Here is a 20,415-nt window from a genome sequence, read left to right as displayed (position 1 = left end):
CTGAATCATAAATTGGTTGGAAATCAAGGCGGATTTCCCACACAAATTCCTTGAAACACATTAAGTGTGGAAAGAGTTTAAATACAGGGTATTCATGTTACCTGAAATTAGGCCAGAAAATCTACATGCAACAAAAGAACAATAGATCCTAGAGAAATATGAGTTAGTCATGGAGGTGTAAGCTGTTTGGGAACCTGCTGCATTACGATTTGTAGTGAAAATCCACAGGTTGATGCTACAAAGTTTGAGATAGCTAAAATTGATGTATAACACTACATACATATTGTTATGCGTTTCCTAAAAAGTGTCTTATGTATATTTGAGCCCCAACTCCATCATGCCAGCTGTATTTTTCTAATCCCTTAAATATTAGTATAACACAGATGTGCAAGAGGGCTATATCCATTACAGCGTTTCATGGTAACCTCAGATTATACAAATTAATTACGATTAGATTAATCGTTTTCAACATTCGCATGATGCACCTCGACATTTTGTACAGGGACTTGTTCTCAGTAGCCTGGGTGTGCCTTTCTGCAGACTTAATGTCTTGTGAGAGAGAAACATGAATGTTTGATTAATCTGTTCAGTGATGAGTCCTGATTTGTTTGAAGACCTGACCACTTCTATTTAAATTTGAGTTGCAGGGTTTTGAGTTTTGCCTGGCTCAATGATTGTTGTGCGTTCATTGTTCTGCTGCTTGTGTTTTTTTGCCAAGAAGTTGACTTTCATGCTTTCTTGTACACGATTAGGTGATTAGGCTATCAAATGTGTTTTGATATTATGTTTGCTGCAATTTGTGAATTGTAAGCTGTGTAGTTTTGGTGGCATGTCTTTGCCAGCTAGATGGGTGTGGGGGTGGTGTGGGTGGTAGGGTGTGTGGTTTTGTGTTGTGTTGCTTTGCGCACACACAGACCGAGGGACAAATACTCAAAGCAAAAACTATTCCATTAAATAAACTCTTTTTTTATTTTTATTTTAAATATTTATTTTTTTGTCCTCATCTCACCAGTAAACACTTGTGGGTCTTATGAAGCCGCTTAAACGATCTATGGGGGAGGAGGCCCACGGCTTACCACATATGTTTCCGTTGGTTGACCAGTCCCTTGTTTTGTATGGGTAACTGGTGTAATCATTGGACAAAGGTGTTTAGTCGTAGATTATGACCCCAGTTCATAAAGGGATGCCAAAGATTAGTAGACTCATCCCCTATTCCATCATATTCCAGATGGGCCATGGCTAAGGAAACCTTAAGCCAGTCTTCTCTGTTAGGTGGTTGATGGTCCTTCCATCTCTTACATATTTCCCTTCGTGCAAGCAGAACCAAGTATAACAATAGACCTCGTTGCTGTTGTGATGCCTTAATGCAAAATAGGCCATCGTCCCCAAAGTAAATCAGTGACATATTGACCTCGATGATAAGAGTTAAACACATCTTTAAGAGTGTCTCCGATTTTCTTTCCAGAAGGTCTTAATTTCTGGGCACTCAAAGAATATATGTAGATCATTTGCTAGGGGAAGCTTGCACCTATAGCATTTCGGAGTTGTGCTGGAGCAAATTTAGCAATTCTAGCTGGTGTGTAGTAAAGTCTATTGACAACAAAAAAGTGGTTCTTTTTTAGAGCTGCAGGTTTGATAAATTTATACAGCAGCTTCAGTGATGGCTCAAACAGTGCTTCTATTGTTGGCTCAAAGGGGGACTGCTCCCATATTTTAATCGATGAGGGTGTTTCCGGGTCTACGGCTTCAAGGGCTAAGTTGTACCACACTGATACCTCTTTTTTTAAGGCCTGGGCAGAGTGGCACAGCCTTTCTACCTCCCAGTTTCCTTTCATCCGCTCTTTCTCTGCTTCATACCACGAGGCAAGCTGTAAGTATTTAAACCTGGAGAAATCTGTTCCAATCCTGGCCCTCAACCTCCCACGGAAGGACCCCCTCAGTGTCCACCAATTCTGACCAGATTGTAATTTCAGCCCTCTTTATGGGTAAGGCCAGCCCGTCCTTTAGACAGTGAGGTGTCCCCGGGGAGTCCCAAATGGGGGCATGATATGAATAATACCCTATCCCCCATATAGTTCTTACTTTAAGCCAAAGAACTAAAGCTGCCCTTGGAACCTTCAAGCGTACTTTTTTGAAGTACTTTGTAGCGCCAAACTTATGCAGTTCTTGTCATTTCATAGAGCAGTTTCCCCCACGCCGAGTCTTCAGGCCTCATCAGTAGCGAACGGATAGCTTTAAACTGGAAGGCCACTGCGTACCAGCTTGTATCCGGGAGTGCCATTAAATAAACTTTTAAAGTGTTCTTACTGCATGATGTCCTATTGACAAGTTGTCTGGTCACGGACTTCCTATTTTGAGGATACTGTTAGTTACCGGGAGTCAAGGGAGCAATAAGGTCCCAACTGGTCCCTTAACATTTAGATGGGGACAGCCTAAACTATTGTGCCAGCTGCCACGGATGTGACCTAATGAACTCTTAAACTTTTGGGGCCTATGTATCTTAGGGTCTACCAGTCTGTGTCAAGATTTTGCTTTGGTGGTGCACACACAGATATGAACATTCACTGTGATTACTGGTGATACCAGCCCCACTAAACTTGATCACCACTTCAATTTGGATACCTCTGCAACACTGTGGGCTTTCAGTGTTTCAGACAGTTCCTAGATCAGAATGACTTCATCCCACCAGCAGAACCATACACCATGCAGAGGGTCTGAAGACAGACTAACTCTTGAGGCTCACGAATTGGTCATATAAGCAACTTATAGAGAAGGGACAGGACTTCGACATTCCTCTAAAGATATCCTGAAAAACAGGATGGCTTCCTGCTTGAGCACCTAAGTTTGGCCACTTAAAACTGTTAAAACTTGTAGTTCAGGCAAGCCCGGTGACTTGTCAACATATGTGAAATGGAGGTTCACCCCCCCCCCCTTCCCCCCCCCCCCCCCATGCAGTCTTCAATAATGCTTTTTGCTTGTGTATTTAAGTACATGGACTTGAGAAGCGATGCACTTTCTTCTTTGATACCCTGGCTAAGGTTATGTAATGTGTACATTGATGTTTGTATTACTAAAATATTAATAATGATTGAGATAATGTTGGTATTTCCGGGGCGGTAGGGGTCGGCGTACTTGCCTTCCTGTGCTTGTAAAATTGTGGTCTGTATCTTTATTTTATTAGTAGGTGAGGGAGTAGAACAGTTGGTGGTTTTTAATGACCATTTTAACTTTCCTCTGTTATACCAGGAGCGCATTGGGTCATGAGATGTATTTTGGAGGTTGAACTTTAGAATGCTCCTTGCTCATCATCCTACCTTGCTGTAGGCCTAGTCTGATTTCCTTGTTTTACAATGTGTGCTGTGTCTTTGGGATAGGGGGATTGGGGTCAGTGGGTGGGTAATGTATCTATTTGCATTTTATGTAGCGCTTAGTAGACTTAGTATGGACCGGTGATAGGACACTTAATATTATGCATGGCTTAGGAAGTATCCCACCCTATGCTGACTGGGGCACACACGTGGTAGATTACTGAACAGTAAAGGTACTTGTCAAGAACTGTTGGCTGTCAGACCCTGAAGAAAAGTCTCCTTAGCATTGTTTTGTATTCTCATAGGCTTGCCGTGGAGCACAAACTGCTGCCGCCCCTGCCCCAGACACTCTGAAAACTCAGCGCATTAAGAAGTTTGCAGTCTACAGATGGGACCCGGACAAGCCTGGTGATAAGCCTCGTATGCAGACCTTTGAGGTGGACCTAAACACGTGAGTGAAAGGCAGAAGGTGGGAATCAAAGTAGAGCGGAACAGAGGCCTCTTGTCATAAACCTGTCCACTCCATTTGTTCATAACCTTTGGTGCTACATTACGAGCTATAGATCCACTTCTCTATCATTGGCATTTGTGTTTTTGTACATTGGGCTTTGAAATATAATACTCCTGTCTGGCAACTGATCCGAGTATTTGCTATATGGTTAATATGATTGAAACTGCAGTAAAATAGCTAGTGCCATCGTTTTTTTTATATAAATAAAAGAAGGGTTTATCTGTAGCTGCTTTCCTATACCTGCAAGTTTATTTTAACCTGCAATACTAATTTATTTCCTTCTACTGAGATGTTTTCCAGTAAAGCGCAAATTATACAAAGTACTCACAATGTAGTAATAGCAGGGGGTATATAATGTAAAATAGAACCCTGGAACAATTACTGGTTCCCTGGTTCCCTAGAGCCATGAGCTACAGCATCCCCCCCCCCCCCCCCCCCCCCACCCAACACACTTTTCCAGGGCTGGAGCCCGTACACATCTGCCAATGGACCTCTAACCGAACACTCAGCATAATCTACTTTTCCAGCACAATATGCTACACACAGCTCTGCTACAGCACTTAAATCCTGACTTTCAACTCTCATCATTGATTTATATAGAATCTTTTAAAGGTTTGATGTGTCACTTTGGAGCTACAAATGGGTGAAATGCAACTGCGGGTCGTTGGGGCGAGTCAAGCTGGATTTATGGGAAGGATCTTATTCTGTACCCCTTCAATCACTTCCCAATGTGTAGGTTTTTCTAGTTTTATGATGCACAGAAAAGTGTGATTTTGCCGTTTGCTTAGTGTTTAAGGCAAACTGAAATAAACAATTGCATGCCCTGAACTCCTGTGGTTCTTTTGGTTTCTGAATTTGCACTCCTTGATTAGCTCTGAGGAAGACAAACCTATGTTCCTGACTGGTACTTACTGGTGTGCAAATCTTTGGAGTAGGCTTTGTGCATGACACACCATGCTGTAGATTTAATTGTAGATTCCACCAGGAGGTAGTGGAGAGCTTTTGTTGCTAGCTATTTCAATAATCGGACCCACACACAATTCTGGCAGAGCACCACTTTGCTGCCCTGCAACAATCCATTCTATTCCAGTACCAGCATTCATACCAAATGTTGGCAGTGCACCACAACATGCACCACTACTCTTCAAACATATCGAACTCCATGCAGCTGCAACTACACCTTCAGCATGACCGACAGATCATCTGCTATCCCAGTATTCCACAGTGTCCTGGAGCTGCGAATCATAGCTGTTGAAGCACTGGTGTACCGTAAATAAGAGCTAAATGAACACAATTGTTCCTATACAAGACAGGTGAAATTTTAGGAATACCTCACTTCTACTTCTCCGTAACAGAATATTTGAAATCATCTTAGGTGTCTGATAGTAACTTGTTTTTGTATAGTGCTTTCAGATTTTGCTGCATTGTAGCACAACCAATAGCAGGTGCTAAAATTGCCTAATTCTGTGGTACTTATGTTGTCAATAGAAGGAAAGACTTAATGACCGAGGGAATTAAAATCTAGCCTGTTTGATACATGCAGGTCCCGGCAGCAAATCTTTCTTCGGTGAACAATCTTTTCATGAAGGTCTGTTTCTCTTTGTAGATGTGGCCCAATGGTGCTTGATGCTCTGATCAAAATCAAAAATGAGATGGATCCTACCCTTACTTTCCGCAGATCCTGTAGAGAAGGTAACAGACTTCCTGTTCTATTAACTGCCACAATCTGTGAATGATCTTACGTGAACTGTACCGTTTAATTAGTTCCAGGAATACCGGCTATGTACAAGGCTGCTTTTTTGGTCTGGTTATAGACCAGCCTCAATAGAGTCATTAGGGACTTTTTTTTTCTTTTGTTTTTTTTTTTTTCTCTCCTTCTAACCACAAGTGATGTGCTTTTAGTAAGTATGTTATGATGACTGATGTTCCCCACTGACTACAATGGGGTGCTTTTATCTTGCCCTTTGTGTGTGGGAGGGGATGGCTTGGAGAAAGGGAGGGCACAAGATAGGGTATGTGGGCCTGTGCCTGAAACTAAGTCTGCCTTGAAATTCTGTGTTTTGGTAGAAACTGGAGCTCTGCGTGTGGTGTTCGGTGGCTTGTGAGTGAGCTATTGGCTTACCAAAACCTGTATGTGGACGCTGTGTGTGGCTTTTTGGGTGCATCTATAGGCACCCTTGAAAGCCTATGTATAGTGGTCACTAGACTTGAGCTTTCCCTGGGGGAATGGGCCTTAACCCCTTTTAGGACTGGCAAAAAGCTCTGTGTAATAGACTTCACTTTTGTATGTTGTATAGATTCAGTGTTATTTTCTTGTTTACTTACTCTCTTGCAGGAATCTGTGGCTCTTGTGCTATGAACATCAGTGGGGGCAATACACTTGCCTGCACAGTGAAAATTGACACTAACCTCTCTAAGGTGGCCAAGATCTACCCACTGCCACACATGTATGTCGTTAAAGACCTCGTGCCTGTAAGTAACGTTGCTGCCCAGCAAACTTTTCTTTTTCTCTCTCTCTCTCTCTGTTTGGGGATCAAATCTGGTACACTGGGAGGTGTGGTCTATTTCTTTACTGGGCCAGTACAAAGGTGTTGTTGCAGGAAAGTAATGAGCCATACTCTAAGAAAGAATAGGATGTCTTGCACGACTTTTATAGAGCGGTTTCAGAGCATACTGTGCTCGCCAGATAAGGAGAATTTCTATTACCCACTAGTCTTCCCAAATACTCCCAGCATACTCATTGGTTTTTTAGGTCGAGGACTACCGGTCTGCCGAAGGCAGAACCGGAAGTCGGAGATTTAATGTTTTCTAGAGTGGCTATTTAGCCCGCCTCTCTTTTAGCTTCTCCTCCATTGGCTGGCTTCCTAAACGGAGGCCAGCCATTGGAGGAGAGAGCCGTCCCTCCAAATAGGCTCCGTCTTTTTCAGATTCGGGGGCGTGTTCCTTGCTGGTCTTTCCACTTTTTAGCCACGCCCTTTTAGAACAGCAGGAACACGCCCCCGAATCCGAAAAAGTTTCGAAGCTTTCATCCGCCATTTTTTGAGGACTGCCTTCAGTGAGATGACGTTATTGGCCAGCGCCGCCGGTATTGTTCTGTTTTCACTCCCCGTCCCTCTTTCTCTGCCCCCTGCCTTGCCTCTCCTTCCGTTACCTCTGTCTGCCTGTATTTCCATCCCTCTCCTGTTCAGCTCCTCTCTCGTCCAGTATTCTGTGTTCCCGGCCATCCTCTTGGCGACAGCAGTAGTTCCGGTACAGGGAGTCGATCTGTTGGCAGTGCTCTGTTTTACTGTGCTGCTGACAGGCAGATCTCGTGAAAGACTCCAGTTCCCGTGTCAGAGGAGTCGATATGCAGGGGCGGATGGCGGGGGCCGGCAAGAGCCTGAAGGTGAACAGTAGTAGGGAGGGGATGTCACTAAGCCGTATGCCCAAATAAACTCTTGAAGTCTCCATCCGATACACACGCGTTCCTACTCTGCCGCCCTTTTCTTTGTGCATTTTGCCTCTTTAACCTCCACACCTTTTGTTCAAAACATCTTCCACCCCGCCTCTGACCTTTACAATCTCCTCACAGCGTTGCTCCCCTTACAACTGTTTCTGATAATCCCGTTCTGCACCTGCTTCTTCTTGCATTTATATCTTCTCTCCACCCAGCTGCCCCTTTCTGTATTGATTCCCCGCTACCCCTTACCACCGCTGTTCACTGTTTGTCTCTGTTTGCGCTCTCACCTTGGAACGTAGGTGCTCTGTAAGACTGTTGGACACCCTTCGGACAGTCCCTAGCTTTTTGGGTAAAACCCGCTGTATTGTATGTAGGATTTTCGAGCACATGCACGCAGTGTCGTTATAAATTGTATTTTTTTTTTTTTAAACATTTCATTTTTATTAAGACCTCTACTGAGATCAACAATTAGTATAATATAGTACTTAAAACATTATTTTATAACCTCTATGCAGTCAGAAAAGTTTCAAAAACGAGTTAAAAATGTACAAACATTATAGCAGGATGCACTCCGCAGCATGAGCGGTAAGCTCGGTTCTTGATTTGCCTTTCACAATTCCTTCCTGTATTGTGAGCAGCAGCAGCACACACAGCACTTTCTAGTGCATGAGCTGGAACCCACGCTCACCCTGTGCTCCGTCTCCGCTCTGGATTTTGGTGAAGTTGCAGTGTGCGCGCGCAGCGTGTTTTCTAGCTCTGTTTCCTGCTCCCTACCATTTGAGCCCAGTGCAGGATGTTACGTACAGCCTCCGTCTTGAGCTGCCTGACTCGGCCCCACACTCCTCATCTCTATCTCACTACCTCACTCTCTCTCTCAAATACATTAAGTCACTTACACTCACTCTTTCACTACCTCACTCTATCTCACTACTTCACTACATCACTCTCTGTTTCGATCTTAATACCTCACAACATCCCTCACTACCTCACGCTCTTTCACTACCTCAATCTTTCGCTATCTCACATCACTCACTGTTTCTATCTCACTACGTCAGAAAATACCTCACTCTTTTACTACCTCACTCTCTATCTACCTCACTCTCTCACTACCTCACTCTATTTCAATACCTCACTCTCTCTCTCTCTATCTCACCACTTCACTCTCTTTCTGCTAATGCAATAGGTATCACATATGCAAAAAAAAAACTAATGCCAAAAGAAATGACAATGCCATTTATTTAGGGATACAAAAATGATAAAAAAAATAATGAGCAATACCATTAGCTCTACCTATAATATTGCCGAGACCATTGCATTGTAAATGCTTGTTTCTCCATGACTTCAGGATAAACTCCACGATAATGAGGTTCAAAGTCAGAAGCCCTTGGTTTAGGAACTGTGAAGTGTCTATTGAAAAGCTGTGGCTGGTATTTTATTGTAGCTTTTATCTTGTCCTTTCCCTTATTTACTTGGCAGAAGGGGTAATGGTGCTACGTTCCGAGCAACTTGTCCATGACCCAGTTCTCTTTCCCTTTCCACATGTATAGTGGGATAGGCACACTGTTGCTAACTCTTGTTAGCTTTTTGCTGTGCCCCATATTTGTTTGTACCAACATACCTTGAACAGCAATGGCATTGGTTAAAGACTGACGAGAATGAAACCTACTTTCAAGCAAATAGAAGCTAACACTGAGCCATCATGAAAGCCAAAATGAGTTATTTTGTGAAACTTATTAAAGAGTCATCCGGTTGACAAAGGAAACCATCAGTATGTGTTGGGAATTATACAGTGCAGATGTACTGAAAAGAAAGCACCCCTACAGAGCTCAGTTATAGCACTGTAGGCCCCATTACGCTTTTAAGTCTAAAATTGCTAAAACCCTCAACTCCATCCTTCATCAATACCAAATAAGTACCTCTCTTCCTCCCATTGTGATCCTTCCATTACAATCTGTTTTTACCTCATTCAAAGTCTTGGAAACTTCTGATTCTTTGCATGTCCAGCAGGATAAAATGCACCCCCCTCCCTATCTGCTCAGCTGCATGCTTCAAATAACTCTTCCCAAGAGATGTTTCCAACCCTCCGAACATGTCCTTCTCACCCCTTTCTGAAAATGATCTTCTGATCTGAAGATACTGTTGAATTGCCAAGATATGTTCTGCCTCCCTTTTCTCAAGAAAAACTTTAAAAGTGGGAGTTTGTGGAACTAAAGCATCGTCCCCTTAATCATCTGACTGGATTCCAGCCTGTTTGGTATATCGAAACGGCCATAGCCTTCAATAGGGAAGTGCTACTTTTCTCAGTGGATGATGACAAAAGATCAGCTTGTAAACTCCTTCACCTTTCTGCCGACTGTGATACGGTTGACTGTAGAAAACTATTGCCAAGGCTGGGTGGACCCAGGCTGGTCATTCCAAGACCAGCTGTGCATTGGATCCTATCATTTCTCTCCAGCCACAGCCAAAAAATGATGATTAGGTCTTCCAAGGCATCCACAAGAGCTGCATCTTATTTACAGTTTAACATCTACTAACACCTTTAGGTGATCTTCAAGTGTAGGTTGATGGCGTATAGATCCTCTTCTTGAATATCTGTACATGGTATGCAGCCAAGGTTACCTTATGCTGGAGTATGTCTTCCACTAGATGATAACCTTTCATTTATATGAAAGGAGAGAAAACCGAGTTTCTAGTAGTTGAAGATTCTGAGCCCGATTCAGTCCTGTTTGAACCCCAAACCCCCAAAACCCCTTCTTGGACCTCCCTGAAGTAGCGTACACTTCCAACAGCAATCTCAGTTGTGCTTGCAAACAACAATCAACTCAGTAGCTAAGCTTGTGAATTAGCAGCTTCTGCGAAGAATCCTCCAGCTTCTGCAAAGCAACTACCAAATAGTCTTGACTATTATGATGACACCTACATCCGGTCTCCTGAGATCTGATCCTGATCCCCAGGCTACCAAACCTTAAGACGCGTTGAAAAATTTCTAAGCTGGGTCATTTAAAATACACCTCTGTAGCTGTTGGCCATCATTCAAAGCTAGGATAACGTTTAGTCTTATGCACTGTTCATAAAGCATACTGGGCCAAAGGCCCAAAATACTTTAATTGAAATTTACTCCACTCTATACCTCTACCAGAACCCTCCTCCTTCTGATTGAGTTCATTCCTTCCAAGAGTATGTTTCTTCTGACATAAATCTGGCATAGGCTTTCAGGTACTTTCAACCAAACTTGAGAGCTGTACTGTCCCACAAGCAGTTTACAGGAAACACTTGACAACTGATCTGTTGAGACTGTCTTTTAACTGAACTCGGCACTGAGCAGGTGTCATGTTTTGAAGAAAGGCGCTTTCAAAGAAATCCAGTTCAGAACAGAGTCCACGATTGAAGAGCAATGGATACTGTTACATACCTGTGGTATTCAAGAAAAGACTCTTCTTCAAATCTGTGTTACACTGTTAATTCGTACCTGTTGAAGGAGTGTACAACCACACCTGTAATCTGTATTCCCCAGCTAAACTGTCAGCTGCTGCCTGTCCCGCAAGTATCTTGCATACCCCACATTGAATCCCACTTGCATTCCATTCTCTTATGTTTCACACAGAAGACAAAAACTTAGAACACAGCATATCCCCCTAACCTTAAATAAGAGCAATTATTAACTAAAATAAAACAAACGCATACCTACGATCGAAGCACCATAAATAACAAACCAAATATACCCTAGATTAGACGGAATATATCATGACATAAAATAGTTAACATTATATAATGATTCAACTAGTTTCTTAACATTATGTCAGGTTGCCCTTTGTTACCATCCTTTCTTCATCCTCTTGCCTTTTCCCCATCAAAGGTATCCTGCCCATTTTCCTCTTTCACTGTTCCACCATATTTAGTCTCCTTGTCTCTCAACCATTCATACTGCCCTCTTATTTTATCCTCACGTTACATTCCAACCTTGTTGCTTCTTGCAATTCTGCTCATGTGTCGTATACGTCCATCACTTAACCTCGCTGCATTTTCAAGCACTTCTTCCAGTTTTAACGGTTAAGAAAACTTGCTTACCTCATTCTGCCTGTTTTTTTTTAAAAAAAATTATCTGTACCATCTCCCTCTTTTATCTGCTTGGCACATGACTTACTGTCGCTGTATATTTTAGATTTAGCCTTCTCATCTCTGATATTTCTTCTTACCACCTCAGGTGACCACTGAGATTGCTTGGAATTTTTTTATCCACCCATGGGTATCTTTGGTAAAGGTCTGTGCCCATTCACTCCTGGAGTGATTCAATACATTAAAATACTTTTCTTCACTTCTAACATCCAACTTTTCTTTTTGTTGCCAGCCATTTGCAAAATATCCTTAATCACTCAGTTGAATCTCTCAATGTGCATTTATGCTCCACACCATTATGTTGGAAAAATGATTCATCCTCTGATGCCTTGAACTGTGGACCATTGTCTTTAGTCACCTTCTTTGGCATCCCTTCCCTGTGGAACAACTCATCCAAAAATGCAAGTGCGCTTTTTGCATTAGCAGTCTCCCCGTACACCACTTCCTGCCACTCCAAGAAATAATCCATGGCAACTAATACATAGAAATTGTTCCCATTTTTGTTCACCACGGGGCCCATGATGTCCACACTAGTTGTTTCCCAAGCCATACCTGGACTTTCCAATGGAATTAGAGGTGATCTCAATGTGACTCTAGATTTGTCCGCACATTCACATTTCACACAGTAACTTACTGCCCGTTCCATCTCCCCATCCATCCCAGGCCTCCAGAACCTCTCTTGCAATACTTTTTACAAAGCCAAATGACCTTCCTGGTATAATTCTACAATTCTGTTCTGTATGCTTTGTGGCAGTTCCATTCTCTCTCTCCCCTTAGTAAATTACCATCCCACAGGGATAGTTTTACCATACTTCCCAGAATTTGCAACACTCTTCTTCCGCAAATTTATTTTTTCCTTCCACCCATAGATAACGTTTCTTTGTACACGTTGCAAAACAGTGTTTGCTCACTGCTTCTTTCCACTCATCCTTCTTTTCATCCTATACTGCCTAAGCCACTCAATTCCTCCCAATTACCTTTCGGTACCTCCCACAACAGCAATAGAATTCTACTAAGACAGTCTGCGAATTTGTTTTTTACACCTGGCACATACTGTATTTTCTAGTTATAGTCCATAAGTGTTATGGATAATTTGGAAGTTTTTGGTGGAGCTGTTAATAACCCTTATGTAGGCAACACATTTATTAGGGGTTTATTAATGCATCTAATCAGCACTACTTAATCCCCCACAAAATGTCTGAAGTGCTCCAGTCCCCATTACACTGCCTAAGCCTCCCTTTTCACCACTGAGTAACGTTCCTCCGCAGGGAACGCACTCCTGCTCGGGTCACATCCATGCCAAGGGTTAGCCTTCCTTGTATCTCCCTCAATAGCTCATAGTCTTCTTGTAGTCTTTCTGTCAAGTCACATTTAACCTTGCATTTTAACAACTTCCTCATTTCATATGTTTTCACAGATTTCTTTTCAAAATCCTTTTTTTTTTTTTTTTTTTTTTGCAAACTTTGTTAAATTCTATTATGCCCAAAAAGGTCCATAGTTCCTCCTTGTCTTTGGGAACCAGAGCATCTTGAATGGCACTCACTAACTCTTTCTTGTGTTTAATGCCATCCTTGCTTACTTAATCCCCCAAGTAGTTCAGTGTTTGCACTCCAAATTTGCATTTAGTAAATCCTGATGACAATCCACGCTCATGCAGCTTCGCCAACACCTTCCTTCAGCGATGGTCATGTTGATCCATATCTTTTCGCCTCCCCAAAATATAATCTAAAAAAACAATATTCCTTAATTTCCTTTAAATAGTTTGTGCAAATGTTCTTGGAAAACCGCAACCGCTGAGGCTAAGCCAAATGACATCCTCAAAGCTATAGCAACCTGAAGGTGTGTCATAAAAGCAGTCAAAATCTTACAATCACGGTGTAAACAAATTTGGTGGTATGCTCATGATATATCCACAGATGGGCCTTCTTCTGCCACATACAATTTGCCTTCCTGTTTTTAAATTAAAAGCTGACTAATCGGAACCAGCCATAGGTATAGGCTCTCCAGTGAAATTCTCAGGGGTAATATCAGTTTGTAATAGACGGGGACCTAGTACATCTTCATAGTTATTTTCCCACACACTCTTGTGCACCAAAGTATAAGGTGAACCTGAGTCTGCCACTATCCTAATCTGAACCCCACCTTCATCTCACATACTAGTTTGTTCCTACATATTTCTGTCAAATTGCATGCTACATTTGAAGAAGTTTTTCCTACCCCATACTCAACACACATTCTTTTCTTATTCTTAACTTCTCCCTCCGTAGTGTGTGCATCTAATTCAGAGCTACTATTGTCATTAACAACTTTCACACTAATTTCCCTGTATTTTTCTTTTACATGCCTCAGCAAAACTCCCTCTAGAACCACTTGAAGAGCATTTTGATTGATGCATGATCCTTTTTGCTGTATGCAAAAGGTTCTGCACTCCTGCATCTAAAACCTCTTTCAGGCAGATTTTTTTCCTCAATTTGGTTCTTTTCACAATTTGCGCCTTTTTTATATCCTTTGCTTGGTTTGCTTTTCTATCATGTTTACTCTGCACACCTTTCTTTTTCGCAGATTTACTTTTTGCCACCAGCTCAGTCGAACTTTTACCTCCTGAACCTTCCAATGTCGCCTTTGCACATCTATTGGATAGCTCTGCTTTTTTCACTATAGAAATTACTTAACCCAATGCAGAATCCCCATGTGCCCACAATCTCTTCTGTATATACTCCTTGTGGACATGCATAATTATTTGATCCCTTATGAGTTCGTCATGCAAGGGACCAAACTTGCAATTGATTGCTAAGTGTTTTAAAGCTGACATATAGTCTTCAAAGATTTTCGATTACCCATATTTCCTGTGGGGAGAAAAAATAAACTTGTCTATAGCAACACATGTGCTGACGGTGAATAGTAACTATCCAGATCCGCTAAGGCATTCCCAAAAACATCATCTTCTGGAAGTCTTGTTTTCTTTCTCCTTTTTCTAATCTATTCTAAATTCGGGTTGGGTGGAACTCGCAATGTTTCATTCAACGGAATTTCGCGGAGTTATATAAAACCTCCGGTACGATTACACAGAGTTCCGTGAGCCACAAATTTGGCATGATGCGCTGCTCACACTGATTTTTAGCACCAGGAGCTTGTTCCGTGCTGCAAAATCAGCATGACCGGCCACACGCCATGTGCCAGAGGGAGCTGCTTCTTTGCTGCCACTCGAGTAGATGTTATGCTGGAGCGGCAGCTTCCTCACTGAAAACAGTAGCGCCCTGCCGCAACCGCCTGCGTTGAGAAAGTCTTGCAGGGTGCCTTTTTAGCGCCCGGGAATTGCACTAGGGGTCGCAAGTTCTAACCTCGCCACCTTAACGTTGATGAGCTGCGTGTGTGAGGAAAAAAAACTCCGCCATGCGGTGGTTGGTGGAGTTTGCTAGGACACGGCGTTACAAGCATAACACAGAGTGGGCAGAACTCCGACTGAGCCTAATTTTTCACCCACCCCATTACAAACTTTTTTATCCTTGCGGCCCAAGAGAATGTAATAGAATTTTCTTTTTAATCTCTTGACTTAATTCCTCATTCTCGATAGTATCTGTAGAATTCAAGAAATATTCTTTCCCTTCCTGCCACTTTAATGATGGATCCACTGGTACTGCTAGAAACTGTTGTGGCAGTGTCAGATAGGTTAGAGTTTATGACGCACACATTGTGAAATCCAGGTTCTTGTAACTAACAACTTAAACCACTATGTGCAAAGTTTTAGGCGCCTTATTTAATTCTTGAAGAATCCTCGCAATAGTATTGCCGCCTGTATTAAAAACAGTAGTGTCAATTATTTAATTTCTCCCCACAGAAACCGAACACCAGAGGGCTTATGATATAATTAATTTACTGCTTTGTTCTAGCTACAAAAAAACATACCAAATGTTCCACCATAAGTAATCACTATTCAGTTTAATTAAGTGTACATACTTCGATTAGTCTCTCCACTCCTCCTGAATATTCCGGTAAGTGGATAATTTGGTTTATGCGCATGCACAACACTGTCCCCTCGGTGCCCGCTAACATAAGTATGTGACTGACAATGTATCAACGAGCAAAAAAACCTGACCGCCTCCAGGGTTTTTGCTGCGTGACCTCGCAACGTGTGACACGTTACCCTGGGATGACTTTCCTTAGTGTTGACTGGTACGCAGTGCAGTGACACTACGCCCACTCCTTTCTCCACACTCCTGTTCACGCTCCACTGCCCGTTGCAAGAATAAGTATGCATGCACCACCATGCGCAAGAGAAACTGCACAACACATACCTGTAAAAAAACAAAAAACACCCCCACCCTGGCATTGTAGTAGTTATTTCTGAGCACTTTCTCCAACCACCACGGTCCTGAAGAATTGCCGAGCGATCAGTTAGGGGCAGTAGGCAAGAAACATGTCGACCACACTCCTACATTAGTCCCTGTGGATCATTAACTATCCAGACAGGGCTCACATATTTTAATTAGGTTGGCACACCACCTGAATCAATGCAGTTCCCTGTGGCAGCGCCAGACCTATTTTAGACCACTAGCACACTCACTCCACTGTTCACTTACCCCGACGCACCTATACGGCTGTCTCCTAAAAGATCTCCGGCATGACGAGGAGCCCAGCCCAATGATGAAGCATGACACCTTGCTAGGTGTGTGAGGGCAATCCATAAGAGACCTGTTCTTTTCCCTCCCCCCCCCCCCCCCCCCCCACCCCCACAGGCGAGCTCCTGTCTGAGAGCAAAAAGTCCCCGTCTTTAATACCTTTACTTAACTCGGAGATATTTTTCGAAACCTCCCCTCCTTCCTTTTGTTATGCAGTCAAGGCTGGCAGGACATACCAGTCTGCTTTGAGGTCACTCACAGGAGCTGGACAGGCTCCAGTGTTTGCTCCAAGGCAGAGAAGAACATTCCTCTCTCACGTTTGTGAATCTAATTTCCAGTGGAAATGTGTGCAACCTGCTTGAAAAACAAAAGTGGGCAGGTATGCCATATTTTCCTAACAGTTCAAGAAGATGAATCTCTACAGCATCCTCATAAAATCATGCAGGTATAATTGAACTAAGCAATCAAAACCCAGATGATAACATCTCTTGGGAAACAATAAGACTGTGGAGCGTCAAACCTGCCACTGTAAGAGAATGGTAGGCAGTTGGTGAATTATTATAGTGGTAGGGCAGATAACAAAGCTAACAGCAATAATTATCTTAAGTGTATAATATGAAACCATACCGGCGAGCGTGTTCGTACCTTATTTGTTCAGCTGACTGCCTTTTTTTGCTTTCTGTTAGGATTTGAGTAATTTCTATGCCCAATACAAGTCAATCGAGCCTTACCTAAAGAAGAAGGACGAGTCCAAACAAGGCAAGGAGCAGTATCTGCAGTCCATTGAGGACCGGGACAAGCTGGTGAGTCTGGGAGCTTTAAGAATGGAATTTGTTAACTATGATGCTCTTCTGTAAAAAGTTTTCTTCTTGCCTTTTTTAACAGTCAGCTCTCTGAATGAGAAGCTTTCAGCAGACTTGGTATGCCTGCTATCAACCCACTAGAACTTGGGTTTCTCTGGCAGCATATTGTAGTGGCTCAGTATCTGCAAGGAAGCCATGTGCTGCACCTCCAGCTGAGAGAACGGTGCCACATAATTTCAGCTCAAGAGACTCAAATACCGAACATTGGTGAAAGATGTGGGATGACTGCTCAGTAGGAGCAGTTAACCATCACACAGAAAACCCTCGAGTGGCAGTTGATTTTTGTTTTTTGTTTTATTGATCGAAATATCTCCGAACATAACTAAATTTGTCAACCCAGAAAAAAAACAGCCTTGCCTCTTCTGTACAATCTGTGTGGTCTGTTTACAGGTTTACCCTCTTGGCATGAGAAGGAGCCAGACACAAGTTAGACACACTGTATAAAAAAGTAATCTTGAGTGCCTACTTAAATTAAAGTTCTAAGCAGGAGAAAAGATAGAATCTGAAATACAAAAGTATTTATTTATCCGCTGACAAACTCCTCCAGGTGTTTTTTTCTTTCATCAGAAAATTCAGCCTGCTTAGTGTGGCTTCTAAGGTACTTCTCCAGTTCGTTAGAGTCAACTGTGATTATTCAGTTTAAATATTTACAACAACCTATAATTCAGAACAATCATAAAGACTCGACGCTTGTACTGCAGGTCTCCCAGAACCCATAAATGCAGATTATATATCCAAGTCATGTCATGTTTGTGCAAAGAGGCAATACTTGGTGCTAGCAATATAACTAGCTGACCTCACACAGTACATGCGTGACCAGTTCGGCTGTGGTAATCAAGGAAAAGTGTGAAACGAACTAGCTGGTATAGACTACTGATAGTCCTTTTAAGCAGCCCTACTGCCTTCAGCATGCTGAAGCTAGTATTTTTTTTTATTGTGCTAACTTACAATAATGGTTAGGATTCTTTAGCCACTTGACAACACTACATTCTGTTCAAGATAATATTTTTGAGTTCAAGTCCTTCGTAGTTTTAAGCAGCCTCTATGTTTTCGATCTATAACCCTCTTAAGAAGCAGAGATAAATTCCACCAAAGCTTGGAATTTCGATGGCCTCGCTGTCTTCCTGGCACTGTTTTTTTTGGACCAACTTATCACTCATGACTGTTTCCTTGTCATGCACTTAGGCCTTTTTCAGATTAGTGACTTTGTGTTTCCAATGTTCAAAAAATTAAGTGACTGATTTTAATTTGTGAAAACTTTAATACTGTTGGAACTGGTAGAGTCTGTTTGGCTGAAGGGATGCCTCCAGCCAGACAGAACCTACCACTCCTGTCAAGGGCAGGTGATTACACTTCTATATAACCCACGCTCACCCTTGGGTAACCTGGCACTGAGCAGTCGGGTTTCTATCAGAGGGAACGTGTAAAGCAAAGGGACAGCAGCCACACACGATAAATACACAGTCGGAGAAAATACAGGATGTATGTAAAAAAAAAAGCATATTCAATCATTATAACATGAACATCATAAACGTTTGGGCATAAAATTCGTTCCGACATATTGCTAGCAGTATTAGATCCACTTGTATTGTTGTTATATCAATAGTATGCACACTGTTGGCGATACTTAATCTACCCCCCATCAGTTGAGAGCACCCTAATGCGGTGCACAATATCAAAATTATGTACATACACAAAAATAGAACACTTTTTTTTAGCAGCTTCACAGGCCAGAGCCACAGGTTAAAACCCAATGTCAAACGTATTGTGCAATTGGCATACAATCAATTTATGAGGCGGCACCGCCGGCCAGTGTCGTGATTCACAGGCTGTCCACACACGGTCACTCGTATACCCACACACTCTCCACACCGCTACGCAGTGCAACAAGTACCAGCCAATCTGTACGGAACGCTCTTACACATGCACTCAGTACCCTAATGTGGTGGCACTGGTGGCCCAAACCTCCCTCCACCCTCTGGTTCACCCCGATGGTCCAACACCCCCAGATGACAGCTAACCTACTCCACCTCTCGGTCACTGGGCCGCACGCGGCCAAAGTCACCCTTAGTCTGGGTCCTCTGAAAGCAGGTGGGAATGTCTAGCAGTTTTAATTAGGAGGTAGACTTAAACCATGGAGTATTTAGCAGCCACTCGGAAGTTCACCCACAGGTCTCAAAACCCAAAGGAGTCACACAGTCTCTTGACCCGCTTCCGAACGGTTTTGTAAACTTTCCTTCAACCCAGTCAACCTCTCTCTCGCTACTACCTGGTGCCAAGAGGTCTTCTGTAGGGGCCAGTTGTGGAGAGGACAGTTGGTTCGCCGCAAGGAGTCACAAAGGGAACAATCGATAAATGGGTAGTAATACAGTGGAGCCTCTCGATGGTATGAAGCGCCCCAATCTGTACACCACGGTCCTGGTCATGCCCAGGCGATTCGGGAACAGCACCTGATGCGCGTTGGTAGGAGTCGCACCAGGCATTTCAGATTTCAAGCACGAGGTGCAACTTCTGCACCCCTCTGGAAATCAGGCACAAAGACTGGTGAAAATTGAGATGTTGCCCCAGGCAATTCTGGTCTTAAACAGCAAAGCGATTCAATCCCGTACCTCCCTGAAGTGAGGCACAACGTCCTGTGCACATTGATACAGGTTGCACCAGACCGGTCCGTTCAGTTTCACACAGGCACAAGTTCAATACAGCCACATGAGGTAGAATGAGGCACTAATACAAGTACACCCCCATCTCAGAGGGTCGCACCCTGTTACTCGGACAACGCACGCAATGTGCCTTCAATGGGTGTGTTGCACAAGAGTAAGGCTGCACAATCGGCGAAACTGGCCACACTGGGTCCGGCAACCAGTTGCATCCACTCAACACCAACTAGACACTTAGAAGTGTCTGGTCCCCGCAGTACAGATACTCCGCACCTTTAGATACAGGCAAGATTTCTAGGTCTCTGCACTAGGCAATCCGATCTCCAGACACAAGTCTTAGTTTCAGGCTCACACTGCGCTACCAGTTGGGAATCAGTAGCGGAAGTGGGTACTTGAAAGAGCCCCGTTCTCCAGATGTCACAGGTAGTTGATGTAGGTCCCTTGCGAGAGATCTTTCATGTCCCTGAGGTCTCCGGAAAAACAGTAGGTCCGCGGTCGTGGCCTTGGATAGCACACTTCGGGGCACCTCACTTCGGTAGGTCCTCTGCCCAGGCCAGCCACTGTTCGGACAGTTATCCTCCATGTGCACAATAGAGTACTCTGGCAATGTGCACCACGCAGTCTGGGTTCTCCGGCCCCACGTCCACACAAGTTTATTCCACCCATTGCTGAAAAACGGCACTTGCAGTTATACTTTTGTGTCTTTGAAGTTCGGTGTGGTTTAGGGGTTTCTTTTTGAAGCACGTGTGTCTCACGTATACTGTAGGCCTGTCGGCCATGGGGCCGTGGAACGCAGATCTTCATATTTAGTGGCACCGTGATCTAAGAGTCAAAACCTCTATCTTCAATCTATACTATTCAGCCCTCAAATGGCAGAGGTCTGTCGCTTGGGGAATGCTCCC

General features: G+C 43.2%; 1 protein-coding gene across 1 annotated transcript in view; it reads left to right on the top strand.

Moving 5' to 3' along the window:
- Nucleotides 1-20,415, top strand: part of SDHB (succinate dehydrogenase complex iron sulfur subunit B) — a 101,153-nt gene that overhangs the window by 35,725 nt on the left and 45,013 nt on the right. The window contains exons 2-5 of the mRNA XM_085608143.1: nucleotides 3,614-3,759; nucleotides 5,426-5,511; nucleotides 6,155-6,291; nucleotides 16,680-16,796. Of these exons, the coding sequence (XP_085464269.1) occupies nucleotides 3,614-3,759; nucleotides 5,426-5,511; nucleotides 6,155-6,291; nucleotides 16,680-16,796 (486 nt within the window). The remainder of the gene's footprint in view (nucleotides 1-3,613; nucleotides 3,760-5,425; nucleotides 5,512-6,154; nucleotides 6,292-16,679; nucleotides 16,797-20,415) is intronic.

This window comes from Triturus cristatus, chromosome 1_2 (assembly GCF_964204655.1).
Source record: "Triturus cristatus chromosome 1_2, aTriCri1.1, whole genome shotgun sequence".
Taxonomy (NCBI): Eukaryota; Metazoa; Chordata; class Amphibia; order Caudata; family Salamandridae; genus Triturus; species Triturus cristatus.
This window is presented reverse-complemented; position numbering and strand designations above follow the sequence as displayed.